Source organism: Lygodium microphyllum, chromosome 8 (genome assembly GCF_053477565.2).
Source record: "Lygodium microphyllum isolate KBCC chromosome 8, Lygodium_microphyllum_v1.1.10, whole genome shotgun sequence".
Lineage (NCBI taxonomy): Eukaryota > Viridiplantae > Streptophyta > Polypodiopsida > Schizaeales > Lygodiaceae > Lygodium > Lygodium microphyllum.
Window position 1 is genome coordinate 53,629,818 of NC_141142.1, and position 16,063 is coordinate 53,645,880.

General features: G+C 42.4%; 1 protein-coding gene across 5 annotated transcripts in view; it reads left to right on the forward strand.

The window, feature by feature from the left end:
* Nucleotides 1–16,063, forward strand: part of LOC148032288 (pleckstrin homology (PH) domain-containing protein) — a 242,042-nt gene that overhangs the window by 173,273 nt on the left and 52,706 nt on the right. For all 5 annotated transcript variants that reach the window (XM_087682928.1, XM_087682929.1, XM_087682930.1 and 2 more), the window contains 5 exons: nt 3,542–4,321; nt 4,467–4,540; nt 4,746–5,085; nt 5,170–5,271; nt 5,373–5,528. In XM_087682928.1, coding sequence (XP_087539054.1) covers nt 3,542–4,321; nt 4,467–4,540; nt 4,746–5,085; nt 5,170–5,271; nt 5,373–5,528 — 1,452 coding nt within the window. The remainder of the gene's footprint in view (nt 1–3,541; nt 4,322–4,466; nt 4,541–4,745; nt 5,086–5,169; nt 5,272–5,372; nt 5,529–16,063) is intronic.

The window sequence follows — 16,063 nt, forward strand, 5'->3', positions numbered from 1 at the left end:
ACTCAAATGTTTAGGCCTTCTAGGAGGCATTACTTGGACTTAACCATCCTTAAGTACATAAAGTTATGAGATGTGCTGGATGAGGCTCTTGCAATTGCAACCAAGGACACCAAGAGCAAGATCATCTATTGGCTTGAACCAGCCAGGGTGTCAATGCCAAATAACCAAACAGATAGTGGTTGGTAATGTAGGTTTTGTGGACACTTCTTTTAGTTCTTTAACCAACATAAATAAGAATTAAGAAGGAAAAATATATGCTATCTTTGTTTCTATTTCTTAATATAAAATTTAGGACAATTTGGTTGCTTCTTTGCAGCTGAAACATAAAACAAAAGTGAATTGGTGTAAAATTGTTAACAAGTTGGAAAGATGGAATATAAGTTGGAAGGTGAAACAAAGCACTTTTTACATTGGTTCTAGTTATCAAGAGGTGCCGTGATGATACAAGCTAAAAGGTGATCCTAGTCTCTTATGGGTTTGAGTACCATTTCCTGAGTGGGTTTGTGTCTGGCTGCTGGTTAGCTCATGGTCACTTTAGGTATTAGGGCTTTCCTCTATGCGCCTTTATATGTGAGGGCAACCTCTTTTACTCCATATTCTCTCACAGTGCACGTTCCTTTGTTGCTCACAATGTCTTATGTTTGTGTTCTTTGCACTTTATATCTTAGATTCGCATGTGATCTTCAAAGAACTTAGTGTCATAGATTTTCTTGACTAGAATTTGTTGGATTTGAAAGAAAATTAGAAATGAGGTCATGTTTTGACTTGCCTGAGTCTAGGGAGAAAAGATAAAGTTGCGAGGAAGGTAGAGTGATCAGGACCCCACAATTGGAGAAAGAGGTCTCCACCAGTGGTGCTGCAGGAGCTCCAGCTCCATAGGAAGGACTGGACTCCTCTCATATAAAAGTTGTTGTCCATGCTATCTATTAAATGGATGCTTATTGAGTTGGTTACTGGTTTTTCCCTTTCTCAACAGTTGACCTCCAAGAGTGTTGTGGCTATTACTACAGTGTGTACTCTTAAGATTTTTGAAGGAATGATCAGGGTGGGGCTACTATCACACATGCAGGTGCTTGCTTTAATGTTATTCCCTCCACTGCATGTCAGAGCTTATGCTATTGACTTCAGAGTGGATTGAACTCTGAAGTGAGGTGCTTATGTCACCAAGTGGTGATACTTTTAGCAATTTCTTTCCTTATTTACTTATATAAATATTTTATTTTTCTTTTCTTTAGTTGTTGTTGCTTTTTACCCCCAGAGTTCTCTTGGAATAAGGTGGGATCTTTTCATGGCCAGAAGAGGTAGCCATTGGGACAAATTTGACTAATGGTTTGTTTGAGCCTTAGGACCAGTTCCATATTGAATTGGCATTGAGGAATAGAATGCTAGTGGTTTGGGGCTGTGTGGTAGGGCAATGAGCTTGGCCAAAGATAGACGATGCACATGTGAGAAATCATGGAATAAAAGTCACTGTAACTGAGCCACATTACACTTTTTGATGTGGTTGCAATGATAAAAGTTGCTTAGAACAACTTGAGAAATGTAGGGGCCACCATTCCTAAAATTTAGGGAGTTACTATTTTTGGACCCTAGAATCTGTTTGCGTCATTATCTTCATATTTGCATGAGGATTAATTCTTTGGTTTGTGCCTAGGTTAATTTTTGTACCGATCATGGAGAATTTTAGAACGGAAGGTTTAAATGGAAAAATTGTTACATATATGCTATGTGGCACAAATTCCCGAGAGAGAGAGAGAGAGAGAGAGAGAGAGAGAGAGAGAGAGCATTAAAGAAAAGGTAATAGGCATTAGGGGCAGATCTGAGAATGAAGTTTTGAGGAGTTGAGGGTAGATTGTTGCAGTTTGGAGTGTACTTCATTTTTGACTCATGTACGGAGGTAGAGCTTGCTCCCTCTGATAAACTCTCTCTCTATTCTCAGAGGAAATGTTTTGCATGATGGGCTGATTCCATCGAAGGAACATGGTTTTTCAGCTCTGATTTAGTGCTGTTTGTGGGATTGTTTTAATGCTGGACATGCTGTACAGCAAGAACAGTGACTTCAGAGATCTGCAGAGTGCAATTCTGCACATGAATAATTGAGTATTGGTCACAGAAAATGCTGGACAATAAGAACAATGAATTCATAGATTTGCAGACTGCAATTCTGCACATGAATCATTGAGTATTGGTTACAGAAAATGCTTTCCTAAAAGGGTGTTGATCTGGTAATGCTGTATTGTCCTTATGCAGCTGGGATTTACTCAGAAAAGATGAAAATCAACTGTTCACTTGTTATGTATTTTGGAACATTTCATTTTTGTAACTTTCCATCTTTTAATTGATAAAGAAATACTGAGAGGGGCGCCGGTCTTCGGGGCCAATCTGCTGTTGAGCAAGGGAGTGAGGTTTCTGTTTGTGTCTGTGTGAAAAGACCAGGTGTTAATTGAAGGAACTACGGCTTTATGTGAGTCATAGACGGGTTTCAGCTTCTCTTCCTCATTGGCATGCCCTTTGGTGCTTGGCTTTTCTTGCTTTGAGCTATTGAAAGGCTTCTTCTGCTCTTCATGTGCCAGCTGATACTTGGCCAGCCCAAAATAGTGGTGTCCGGGCTTTCATTGAGGAAAACTAATATTGGTAGTTGCCTGCCTGATGTTAACTCAGCAGTCGCAGGAGAGAAATCTTATGGCTAAGGATAAAAGTGTGGATATGCTTTCTTTCTTCTGAGATAAGAAAATACTGTAGTAAATGTTCTTGGGACAAGGTACGCAAGGCAAAGTACAGTATGCAAATTGTCCTGTAAGGGACTTCCAAAATAAAAATACAAAATAAAGATGAAAATCTGTTATGGGGCCTGAAGATATAACTGATGAGGAGGTGTGTAGTGCCAGACCATATGTGGCTGAAGTGAAAGAAGCCAGAATCCCAGATCTTGAGAAAAGCATCTCCTCTCCTCCTCTTAGTATTCAGGTTGCTGTGTGTCCTATCCTATCTCCCATGGAGAGTATGGACAATCTCTCTCCAGAGAGTCTCTACATTGGAAATATCTGATAGGTATTTGGCATGGCTGCATTTGGCAGTCTATATATATCAGGTAATGATGTTATTTGTGAGCTCCCATCGATGATAGTGTCGCCAAGTCCACACTGCTTGTGAAAAATCTGACACAGGAATCTTGCTCACAAACTACCCCAAGATAAGGTAAGCATGACAACCCTGTACATCCTCATATCTGCAGGCTTGAAAATTGTGGATGTGCTTCTTCTGATTATGTCCAAGTACATTCTTCAATCTTACAAAAAGTTTAATAGTATTGAATTATGAGAATTGAAAATGTGAGAAGTAATTTTTTTTCTGAATATGTATATTATTTACATTGCTCTATTACATTTTGATGCAATGTTTGCCTGTGATTTCTCCATTGCCATCAGCTGACTCATTTTAATTGGGAGAGATTTCCTTTTAGTGCTCCAAGAGATTAAGTTATCAAGGTCTTACATGATAATGGATTAAAGGGTATAAAATGACGGCCTGGACATTGCAGGAATTCCCTGAACCAAAACTGCCTCTAGGCTGGGAATGGAAAGACAACTGGAAAGTTGACAAGACAGGAGCTGCAGATGAGGATGGGTGGTTTTATGGATTTGACTTCAAAACATTAAATTGGCCTTCTTCTGAAAGTTCTAAAGGAGCAACATCATTAGTAAGGCGGCGTCGCTGGGTCCGTACAAGAGGCAAAGTGTGCGAGTATGGTGCTGATCCATTGGTGTTGGGAAGCTTAAAACCTCTTGAAAGTGCACCTCTTCCAATTGCATGTTTACGACCAGATAGTCCTGATTATATGCTTCAAATCAAGCCGCATGAAGGAAATGGTGATGCTCCTACGTTCAGATGGAGTGAGGTAGTACTTTGTAGAGGTCAAAGTGAACAACATTCAAATTGGCAAACTTTAACACAGGTTAGTCTTCGGTCACTTGTGGAGGCAGAACAGCTCTTAGGTTGTATGATGGAGGAGGGTTCTAGCTCAGAATACAGAAAAACTTTGTGGTTTGTCCTGGATGTTCAAGCAAAAGATATTGGAATGAATTCTCAGTTAGAGTCCCTGAAAGACTGGCGAATGGTTGTTACTGCACCGTTGACACTCTACAACTTTCTTCCGGTTGCTTCTGAGTACATTATCCTGGAGAAATGCCCTGGACTGGGAATGGTTGTGAGAGAGAGGGGAGTGATCAAGGCAGGAGAAGAAGCTCAAGTATTCTATGCTGATATCAGAAAAGTGTTACATTTGAGTTGGATCCCTCAAGGAGGCTGGCAGCCAGACGATGTACGATATGAACTGCGCTCCTTTTTCTTTGGTGTTTAAAGTGTTATTCCTTGTCTTGGAAGAAAATAAATGTGCAATCATGTACCAACACTTTGTGTTTGATAAAGTGATAAATTTTATTCACTATTTTCTTCTGGTTGAGCAGGCTCCTGTAGTAATTTCCCACCCTCATAAGCAAGGTGCAAGACACATAATGTTTCGAAATTATAATACTGGAAGGTACATGTGGGATTCTTAATTTTTGGTCAAGGGCAATGCTCATATTTGCCGCAGAAAATGAAAACATCTTTTTTAAAGGCGGAATAAGTGATAACTTGTATTACTTTTAGGGATGAACATTAGAAAAAGGTTTGTAGCAACTTGCTATATCAGTCTTAGTGTGAAGCTTGTGCAACTGATCCATTGAAATTTTGCTGTTACACAGAGTGCTTCAAGTCTTCATTGACCATTGCACAGGTGGAAAAGAACTAGTTGCAAAGAGAATGAGATTTTATGTTCCCTGTTGGCTGGATGTAAAAAATCTTGCACCTTTGCATTGCAAATTTGTAGAACTCAAGGATCATCGAAAACTTCAAGTATGTTGTGATTCAAAGGCAAACACACATGAAAAAGTGTTGGAATTGATAAAACATGAAGAAATGAATGGACCTTACACAATGATATCAACATTAAATTTTGAGAAGATGGGTATCTCTGCCGCCCTAGCAGGCGGAGACAAGGCCTTCTTTGCACCTGCTACTCCACTAGGTCCTCTGAACCAAGCGGTAATACTTGCTCTTCACTAAAATATGTTATATGAAATGTATTAATTGCTGGGACCATTACATGTGCCTTTCCGGAAACTGCAGGATGGGTATGTAGAATTAAGAGCTCTAGATGAAACAGGCACACAACATTACAAGGTTTTTGTATTGACAAAACTGTGCCCATATCAAAGTGTCCCAACAAAGGTAATGTAAACAATCTGCAGTGTAAACGTACATAAAGCAATTTATGTGCTGGTTCTAGAATCTATAGCTGGTAAAGTCTTAAGTGGTTTTTAATGAAACAGGTTCTGCTATTACGACCATTTATGACATTCACAAACAGGTTAGGAGAGCCAATCCAGCTGAAACACACACCTGATGACATTCCACAAAATTTGAATCCATCCGACTGGAGGATCTCATACCCTATTGCACAATCTGGAAATATTGAGAATCTGCAGGTAGCTCAGGGAAAACTATTCTTTGCTTGTTCTTGATTGTCAATAGCTTGCATAACTACATATTAGCTGTACTGTTTTCTCAGTGCTTTGTTGTTCCTTATCTTTTGCACACGTCTGTTTTGCATGTGTGTTGAAAAGTTAAGGCAAACAATTTGAAAGAAGCTCCTGTACACCTTATGGTAGGACAGAGTTAAGCGAGTTTTGTGGCTCCTGTGACGAAAGGCTTCTTCCTGCTACTGTTCTTGTTTGCTTTTCACCTTCCAGAAGTGCCAAGCCAGAATCCGGATGCTGATCTTCCAGCTTGAACTCCATAGCAGGATGAGAGGTTGTTGACAGTGAACCAAATTGATAGGCAAACGTGATTATATTCTGCACATCATAGAGTTGGACTTGAGGTAGGCCATCGTGCTACAACATCTGAAGTGACTATCATCCCCCCATCCCTACTTCACAGGGAATCCTGGATCTTTAATGCCAGGCTGCAGTCTCCAGTGCGGTGCCTGAAAGTCTCTGACAGTTTCTAAAGCAATCAAGGGAGTTATCCTTGTGGTAGGAAAGTTTCCATAGCTGGTCCTTTGTGTTAATAGGGAGGCAAATATTGCCTTGATGCCTGGATTCCGTTGCCTGCAAGAAGTTTGATGAAATCTCTGTTCCTCTAAGCCATCTAATCTGGCCATCTGAGTCCTCCTCAGTGGTGAGGAGTATTCGGTGAATAACATGCTATTTCCCTAGGGTTGTTAAGCACAAAAGTTACGATATGTTAGAGTATGATAAAATATGGTACTAAATGTTATCTAAAGATTTTATAGGGTACGGTATGATACTGATACGAAAAAGAAAACTTGGTTATTTTGGACTACGGATGATAGAAACATCTTTAGAGCTAAAACATCAATGTCACTTGAGCTAATAGGATGAGCTAATAGGATGAATACATGAGGTTAACAAGGCAAAACCTCATGTGCAATGTGCTACGAGTAGATAGATGGGAGTGTATATGTAATGCATCATACATTATACGTCATACAAAATAGCCAGGTGTAGGGTGGATAGACAGGGAGGCTCTTCATTCTTGTTGGAAGTTGGAAGATATTGTATGGCCCAGTCTTCATGGGCAAAAAAAGTCTATTTTTTGGTACGAATATGTACTGTATGGTACAATACTAACCATAAGGAACGAACCAGTCCATATGTAGTACGAATGCAACTATGTATGGCCCATGAAGGTTGTAGAATGTCTCATCAAGTCTCATCTCTCTTGTTTAAGGCTGACTTGTCATGAATTGTTTGCTTGGTAGCCACAAAAAATCAATCATCAGTCGTGTCTCCCTCTTTCTGAAGCTTCCTACCATCGACAATGCTGATCGGTTCTTTACTTTAAAAATGCAAAACATTATTGTGTTATAGATCCACCTAGTATGGGAAAAGGCCTGTATGACATCAGCTCTCATCATGCTTGCTTTGTTGTGGCTCATTAGTTCGTAGTTTTGATCCTTTGAGGGCAGTGATTTAAACACAACCAGCTTTTTGTTTGGGTGGGCTGTGGATAGAGATATCCATGTGATAAAATATGCTAAATTTTTGGACAATATGCCTTGGGAAAAGTTAAATTATGAGTCTGCAGAAAGAACTTGTACATTAACTATAAAGGAATACTTGAATAACTATAAAGGAATACTTGAACAGAGAATACAAACACAATTGTACAACAAAGCACACACTAATAAAAGAACTCAATATGGTTAGGGTAACTCGGAGACAATGAACACAGAAGATCAAATAATGATGAATGAATAGATACTATGCTTAATGCCGTAAGCACACTATGCAAAGTGAATAAAGAACCTCAAACTCTTGTGTCTTTAAAGGACTGAGACAAAGGGTATGAGTTGGAGAAAGTGTCGTACCTGAAATAGAGCAATCAGCATCCGAATGGGATCAGCAGCAGCAAACGCAGATCTAGAGTTTGGATTAGGCTGAACATGATTGGAGCAGCATAGTGGGCAGCAGACTGTGAAGTGTCTAGAAGATGTAGGTGACACTTGGAAACTGCAAATGCAGCAGTATGCTACCCCTGATGCAGGGCTGCATTCTATGCATATATGGTACGTTTTCCTACCGTACCCTACAGTGCATTTGTTTTGTACGGCACCAAATGGCTTGCGTGCGTTCGAACTATACAAAAACAAAAACAACCATTTGAAATGTCCGTTGGCACATTCCTTTGAAATTTTATCCATTTTTTGGGCTGTTACACATTTAAGTTTCTCTTCTTTCACATTCCTCTCTCTCTTTCATACTCCTTCCTCTTCTCTCCTCCCTCATCTCAGCCCTTATAAAAGGGCAGCCCCCTCCCCCATCTCACCACACAAATCAGCCTCCACCTTCATCAATCTCCTTGTCTTGAGCTCAACTTTCAAGTTGCTATCTTCTTCAATCACTGCCGTCTCTCCCTCTCCCTCTCCCTCTCCCTCTTCCTCTTCCTCTTTCTCTCCGTGTCCCTATCCCTTTCTCACCTTCTCTTCCTCTCCTCTCCCTATCCCTCTCCCTCTTCCTCTCTCACCCTCTCTGTCTCTTTCACTTTCAAGTTTCATTCATCAACGTTACATTGTCGCACTTTCCCTCTCCCCTTTCCAGAACCCTTTTCCTCTCCTTCTTCTCCTTTCTCCTTGTTCTTCTTCACAATGCATAGGTCTCTTCATGATCTATCTTTAAGCCCATTTTATATTTGTAAAAGCTGATTTTATATGTATTTTTTTAAAATGAAGGTGCAAAACAACGTATTTTATTCTTAAAATATTTGTCTATGTTCGATATTGTATATATTCGTGTACTAAACGTATGGTACTAAACATATGAAACCACACTGTCTTGATGATGATGTTGACAATTGATAAGCTGTAAATGTGGATCACTGACACTCCTCTGTGAGCGTAGGCGTGAATGAAACCGAAGAACCCCCTTGGAGTGAAGAGTGATCAATATATAAGGGTCATCCACCAAAGGAGATCAAATATAAAGCATTGCAAAATGCTTCAAACTTGTGACGAGGAAGAGCTTTGGTGAAGATGTTTGCCACATTATTGGTGGTAGGATAGTAGACAAGGTTGATATCACTTGCACGTGGCCTCTCTCTCACAAAGTGATAATGGATCTCAATGTGTTTCGTGTGTCACATATGCATGAAAAATGGATTCCGTGCCAGTGCAATGGCACTATAGCTGTCACTGAACAAAGGAGTAGGCTCAGTGATAGATACATCCAAATCAGCCAACAAGCATCTAAGCCATACATATTCAATTGTGGCAGTGAAAGCTACCTTGTATTGAGCTTCACATGATGATGTGGCAACAGTGATTGTTTCTTGCTAAGCCAAGAGATACAAGATGAGCCAAGAAAGAAATAATTACCACTAGTGGAGTGACGAGAATCATAATCACCAGCCCAATGAGAATCACTGTAAGCATGTAAGTGCAATGGTCCCCCCTTTGCATAAAGCAATCCAAGAGTTCTAGTACCTTGCAAGTAACGGAAAACACTCTTGACAACTTGCCAATGTGACATGCGTGGCTGGCGCTTATATTTGCTCAGGACTGAAACTGCAACCGGAATGTCTGGCCTTGTGTTACATAAGTAAATGAGACATACAATTGCTGGAGCATACGTATGGATATCTAACAAATCATTGTCATCATGCAAGGACAACTTGCCAATGTAACATGCGTGGCAGATGCTTATATTTTCTTAGGGTTGAAACTGCAACGTGAATGTTTGGCCTTGTGTCGCATAAGTAAATGAGACATCCAATTGCTGGAGCATATGTATGGATATCAGACAAATCACTGTCATCATGCGAGGATAGCTTGAGTCCAGGTTCCATTGGTGTAAAGAGAATGGCTTGCAATCCTATAAGCCAAACCTCTCAAGAAGTCTACCAATGTATCTAGACTGTGATAATCCAATTCCTTTAGCATCATGAATGAATTGAATGCCCAAGTAATAGTGCAAAGGCCCCAAATTTGACATCTCAAAAGTTTGCTGCAAATTTTGTATGAATACTGAAATTTGATTAGCATGTGTCTTTGTAAGTAGAAGATCATCAACATAAAGATGAAGTGTAGACTGTGAGGAGCTGTTTATGAACCCTTGGCTCAGGCAAAAGACATGAATCTTTGCATACCAAGCTCGAGGAGCTTGCTTCAAACCATATAAAGCCTTTTTCAGCTTGCACACCAAGTGTTCAGTTCCCACAACTACAAAACCAATGGGTGCTGTACATACACTTCTTGAAGTTCCCCATGTGAAAATGCAGTCTTTATATCAAGCCGGTGCACAGTCCATCCATAATGGGTAGTCAAAGCAACCATAGACGGAATGGTAGTCGTGCGGGATGTAGGAGAAAATGTCTCCTGATAGTCAATGCCTTTCTTGTGTGCATATCCCTTGACCACAAGCTTGGCCTTATGTTTGTCAACGGATCCATCTACATTCCTTTTTAGCTTATAGACCCACTTTATACCAAGGGCTTTCTTCCCAATAAGCAGAGACACTAAATCCCATGTTTGATTCTTTACGACAGAATCAAACTCAGCTTGCATTGCTGCCATCCAATGCACACTTTTCCAGCTCCTCATTATCAAATGTATCTATTGCCATAAGAGACTCCATGGTATGTGCACGATCATGCATACGAGTTTGCCTTTTAGTATGACCAACAATAGGAGCATTGGAGTGACTATCTTTCACAGTCTTCAAATACCATCTAGTCATTTGCTTAGCCTCCTGAGTGTGTACAAGCTCTTGCTGAATTTCAAATTGAGTATCTTGTTGAATATTCAAATCAGCCATATGTTGATTTTCTGCAATACCCAATGGAGTAGCTGGCTGAAGATTATGTTCACTTGTTGAAGCTCCAACTATATCACCAAAAGAAATGGTTAGCAGCCCTTCAAATATATCATCAAAACGGGAAGGGATAATTCTGATTTTTCATAAGAAACCACATCGCTATTGACAAATACCTTCTCAGAGATAGGATCATATAATCTATATCCTTTGCTCTCACTGATGTACCCTACAAAAATGCATTTAACAGCCTTGTTATCCAACTTCTTTTTGAGTAAACCTTGGGAATATGTGCATACGCAAGACATCCAAAAGTACAAAAATGCTCAATAGAAGGTTTCCAACAGTTCCAAGCCTCAAAAGGCATGACATTCTTTAATGCCTTGGTGGGGCACCTGTTCAAAACATGGCAAGCACACAATAACTGCTTCCATCCAAAAACTATATGGCAAGCTCTTTGCTGTAAGCATACATCTGGCCATCTCTATGAGTGACCGATTCTTCCTCTCTGTAACCCCATTCTATTGTGGAGTATAAGTAGTAGTGTACTAATGGATAATGCCTTTCTCTTTCAAAAAAGAATTCAGCATAGAAGACATGTATGATGTATTCCCCCCCTTGGTCTGAGTGGAGAGTCTTAACCTTACAACCAGATTGATTTTCAAGTAAAAAATGCATCATACACTTATGACTTTTCTACCAAAGAGTAGACCTAGCAAAAGCGAGTAACATCATCAATGAAAGTGAGAAAATAGTAATAACCATCCAATGACTTTGTCTGCATAAGGCCACATACGTCCAAGTGCACAATTTGTAATCTGGGTGGTGCTCTAAAAGCAATATCACGAGGCAATGAATAATGATGCATTTTTTCCAAAATGCACCCCTTGCATGTATGCTCAAGAGGTCTCTCCAAGAGAGGTAAACTATCAAGCATCTATGTACGCTGCATAAGCATCAAGCTACTATAGTTTACATGCCCCATGCAAGTATGCCATAACTCTACTTGTGATATAGCAAAAGTGAGAGTAGACGCTAGATAGATTCACTGATCAATTGAAAAAGCATCCAACTCATATAACCCATGAAATAAAGTGCCACTCAAAATTGAAGTCATGTGTTTGCTATCTCTTGACTATACATGTATCATCATCAAAGGTGACTTGCAAACCACACTTTGCCAAAGAAGAAATAGACAACAAGTTCTTCTTTATGCCTGGCACAAATAAGGCATTTGGTAAACGGAGAATTGAGCCATGAATGCCTGTCAACACAATCTCCCCAATGCCTCTTTTAAAAAAAAAGGTAAAATGTGGCTGGTTATATTACTTAAAAGAACTGATTACAACGGAGCTCATGCTCAATAGACTAGCTAGAGAGCTGATGCAAAGTCAGAAATACATCATGTATACAAGCCTCTCAAGGCAGTCTAGGGGGGATGGGGGCAAGAAGCCATGGAGGGGGGGTGTATCGCCATCCAAGGTTGCTTGCCTGTATCACGAAAAATAGGTCTTGGCCGCCCAAAGTGCACACGAAATGACAACTGAGCTCCTGACGGAGCCTTGGACTCACCTTGCACCTGATTCCATTGGCCGTGGAGGGAGTGAATGATGGAGGTCTAGAGCTCTGCTAAGGTCGCATGTACTGAAAGTCTCTCTCTGCCGAAAGCCTCCTGACACCACGCCTTCCAGTTATGCTATCCAGTAAGATTCCCTATGATCTCCCATACTTTCGAACGGTCCGCTGTTGGCCATAACCTTTGGTCTATTGATTTACTTGAATATGTTTTTGGCCATGCAATTGATGATCTAGTTTACCACGAGGCATAATTATGGTCATTCATGTATATTACAGAAGATTTGCAGATCCTTGATGAGGGGGATATCAATCTTTATATGGGGGATGTTATTCTACAAACAGCCATTTATGTTCACTTTGTGGAGCTTAGACTTTCAAATGGTTCATAAACATATGTTGAGATGACTTCGTGGTGTAAAGGTTATGATTGGTATCCACCTTTAGAGGTTCACCATTGATTGGCAGAATACATTATTTAACTATGATATCTAGCCCTTACGCTCACAATTCCTTTCTTACATTGCAAAAATTCCTCTATTTACTAATGTCTTCTTTCAATCCTTTAACTATTGATATTCTATTTATAAGACTAATCTTGTTGATCTCCTTTTTAATTAGAATATTTCTCAATGCCTTCATGTTTATGTCTCCCTTCTTAACACTACTCTTGATTCCATCCCTATGCTTACTTTCGACCCTGCATTATCTCCTCAATATCCCTATATTTACCCCTTGCCCATTTATTCATTGAACATGCCAAAGTCTTCTCTAATATTGATCTAAGATGAGGATTCTATCGAATTTGAATTAAAAAGCAAGACATTCCTAAGATACCCTTTAGTACACACTATGGCCTGAGTACCTGGAGGATGGGTAGAGCCTCCAAACTGACTAGTGCGCATGACCCTGTCTCGATAATGAATATTGTATCTTGCATCCCGGCCTCATATAGAACGTGATGGCACTGGCTGACTACTTGCCAGCAGAAAGCTCCCCATGAGATAGATCCAAGGATGGGTGCTATACGGTGAAGAATGCGGTATGCTTCTGTCCAGACAAGCTACGCCTCCTCACATGACCAAAGGCAGTGCTTTGGGGTTTTCTAGAGGCTGCTGTGTGCAGCGCTTACAACCTCCCTCCTTTTGCATATGGGCAAGCCAACATCCCACCGCCAAGCCTCCATGTTCTACTAGCCATAAGAAATATGACACCCTCCTCGGTTTCTAGCTATCCCATAAGCTATGCCAGAAGGTTTGTCGGAAAGGCTCCGTAATGTTGTACTCCGCCTAGTGCCTACTACGTGACGACACCCAATCCATATCCTCCTGCATCAGTAGGTGTCTGCTAATCCTGGCAGTGTACTCGAGGAACCTGGGTGGTTTCTTTGCGACTGTAGTGGCCGGCCATAGCCACTCTCATGGATTTCACTCTAGCTCATCAAGTGGTTTGCCGTCCGAATCGAAAGGCACCGCTCCTTGATCTCCTTCCAGAAAACATAGGGGTCCAGTCGCCATGCCTTCCCGTGAAGGTCCACCACCCGAATGCTCTCGTACAAAAGGGTGGCTATCCTCTCATCCTGCTGCGCTCTATCAAGGATCAGACACCCCCCCTCCTAAATGGCAAACAAAGTCCCCTGCGAGGCGTTGCCCGCTCTATCTGCCACCTCTAGGGGGATGCCTGCTGGTGAAAACCTAGCTGCCCATATCTCCGGGCTCTATCAGCTCTCGTGTTGGAGGAGCAAGTCACTCCAGAGGTATTGTTGAGTCTATCTCTCTTCTTCTCAACTCCATCCCTCTCTAGCAACCTGATACTTGTTGCATCACCTCCTCGTCAGTCATCCTGTACACCTCTTGCCATGTCCTGATGGTACAAGCCAGGACGGTCTCCCCACCAGCCCACTGGATGTGGGGGAGCTCGCGGATTTGTGCCCCTTCTTGATCTTTGACCTGGGGGTTCCGGATCACCGGCTGATGGTCTATCTCCTCTTGACAGCTTGGGGGGTTCTGGATTAGGGCCTTGCGGAGGCCCTGCCACATGCGGAGTAAGCTGTGCAGGAAAGGTGATCTGGGGGGGTCATCTGGGCTGATGTGAAGATCCATCTCAGGGACGACCTCCACTCATTGCCAAGCCTTGATCTACAGTCTTGAAGACCCTCTTGTGATAAGACCTTCCAGGTCTACTGCCCACCTGGTGTGAGGCCGTGGACAATTAGCTTGCTCAAGAGGGCCATACGCTGATACTCTGGGTCTATGATCCCAAGCCCTATCTCTGACCGATGCCGTATGATGGTCACCCACACCACCTTGGCCTTGGAATCGTTTGAGTCATCTGACCCTGACCAAAGGAAGTTCCACACTAGGCGGCGTACCTGCACTATGCAGGATGAGGAGAAGTATCAACACGAGGTGATGTACCAAACCGTCGCTAGGAGGACCTGGTTAACCACTAGAGCTCGGCCGGCTAGTGAGAGGCGAGCCGTGCTCCAGTAGGTCAGTTTCCTCCGAAGAAAATCAAGGACAGGAAGAAACTGCTGGGCAGGAGTGATGTCGAGTCCCACCTGGAACCCTAGGTACCGGATGGTTTGCCCTCTGCTCACCCATCTAAATCCCAGGTGGACGCCCCACTCCGTGCTAGAGTTTGGGTCTGTGAGGAAACCAACCGACTTCCGCCAGTTGATTTTCGCGCCCTCTACAGAACAGAATACGTCAAGAGCTAGCCTCACTCTCTCTAGCATCAACTCATCGTCCTCTATGTAGAGTGCTGTATCATTTGCATACTATGAGTCTAACATCTTAGTCTCCTCTGCAATTAGTAGAAACAAGTATGGGGCTAGGGGGTAGCCTTGTCAAACTGATCTCTCCAGTCGAAAGTCTTGCCCTTGCCTTCTGCCTATGAGAACCGTCGTTATGTCCGATCTGTAAAGGGCGGAGACCGCACGAATCCAAACCAAGGAGAAACCCAACCTCACCATGGTGCCCTCTAGGAAATCCTAGTCCACTGTGTCATAAGCTTTTTCGAAATCCAAGCGTAGTACGACCAGTCTCTGTCCACTGTGCTAAGCCCACTCTATCGCCTCAAAGAAGGTAAATACATTGTCTAGGATGCTTCTATCCTGGACAAAGCCTGTCTGTGTGTCATGGATGATGTTTGGAAGCACGGGACATAGTTGCCTACCAATCATCTTTGCCAGTGCCTTATAGGCCACTGACAATAAGGTGATCGGTCTCCATTGGGAAAGCTCCAACCCGTCTCCCCTTTTGGGGAGAAGATTGATAAGGTCTGCTGAAAGACTCCCTAGCATCTGTCTTGAAGTGAAAATCTCTTGGAAGGCCATCAGTAGGGGGTCCTTCACCACTTCCTAGTAGATAGTGAAGAAGGCCTTAGAGGGGCCATCCTCTCCTAGGCATTTCTACCCATCCTGTGTATGGAAAGCCTCCTCTAGTTCCTTCTTTGTTAACGGGGCTAGGAGTGAGCTTCACATCTCCTCTGTGAGACGAGGGACATGATGTGATCCCAGACCTGCTGTCTATATCTTTGTCGTCTAGCCGAGGCTATCTCCTATGGGAAAAGGCGCGTGTAATAGTCGATGTGGCAATCTCCATCACCTCGTCTCAGCTAGAACGAGTCTTCCCATACTCATCCCGAAGGCTGCGTATGTGCTCTCGTGAGGTGCCAGATTGGTGCACCTAGAAGAACTCCCTGCACATCATGTCCCCCTTCCGCGCCCACAAGGCTGCTGAGGTGGGAAATGAGAACTCCGAGCACCTGTCCTCTAGACCAGCAATGGCTGCTTGGGTGCGTACCTTATGTGCCTGAAGGGTGGATTCTCTTGTGCCTCCTGTAATAATCTTTGTGTGGCTCCAAGGTCCTACTTGAGTGCTGTTTCCTCCTCCCAACTGTGCTGCCTGGCCTGTATAGTTGCCTCTTGGTAGGTTCTGCTCGAGTGGATTAGGAGCTCCGCAACCTCCTCTGCTATCCGGTCCCTTCTGCCCCACTCTCTAGTCCAATTTTGCTCTATTTGTCTCGTCACCTCCTCCCTCCTATAGAATGAGTCAGGGATTCGATAGGATTGTGTGTCTAGGGCGGATGTTGGGGGATCAAGTGTCACAAGA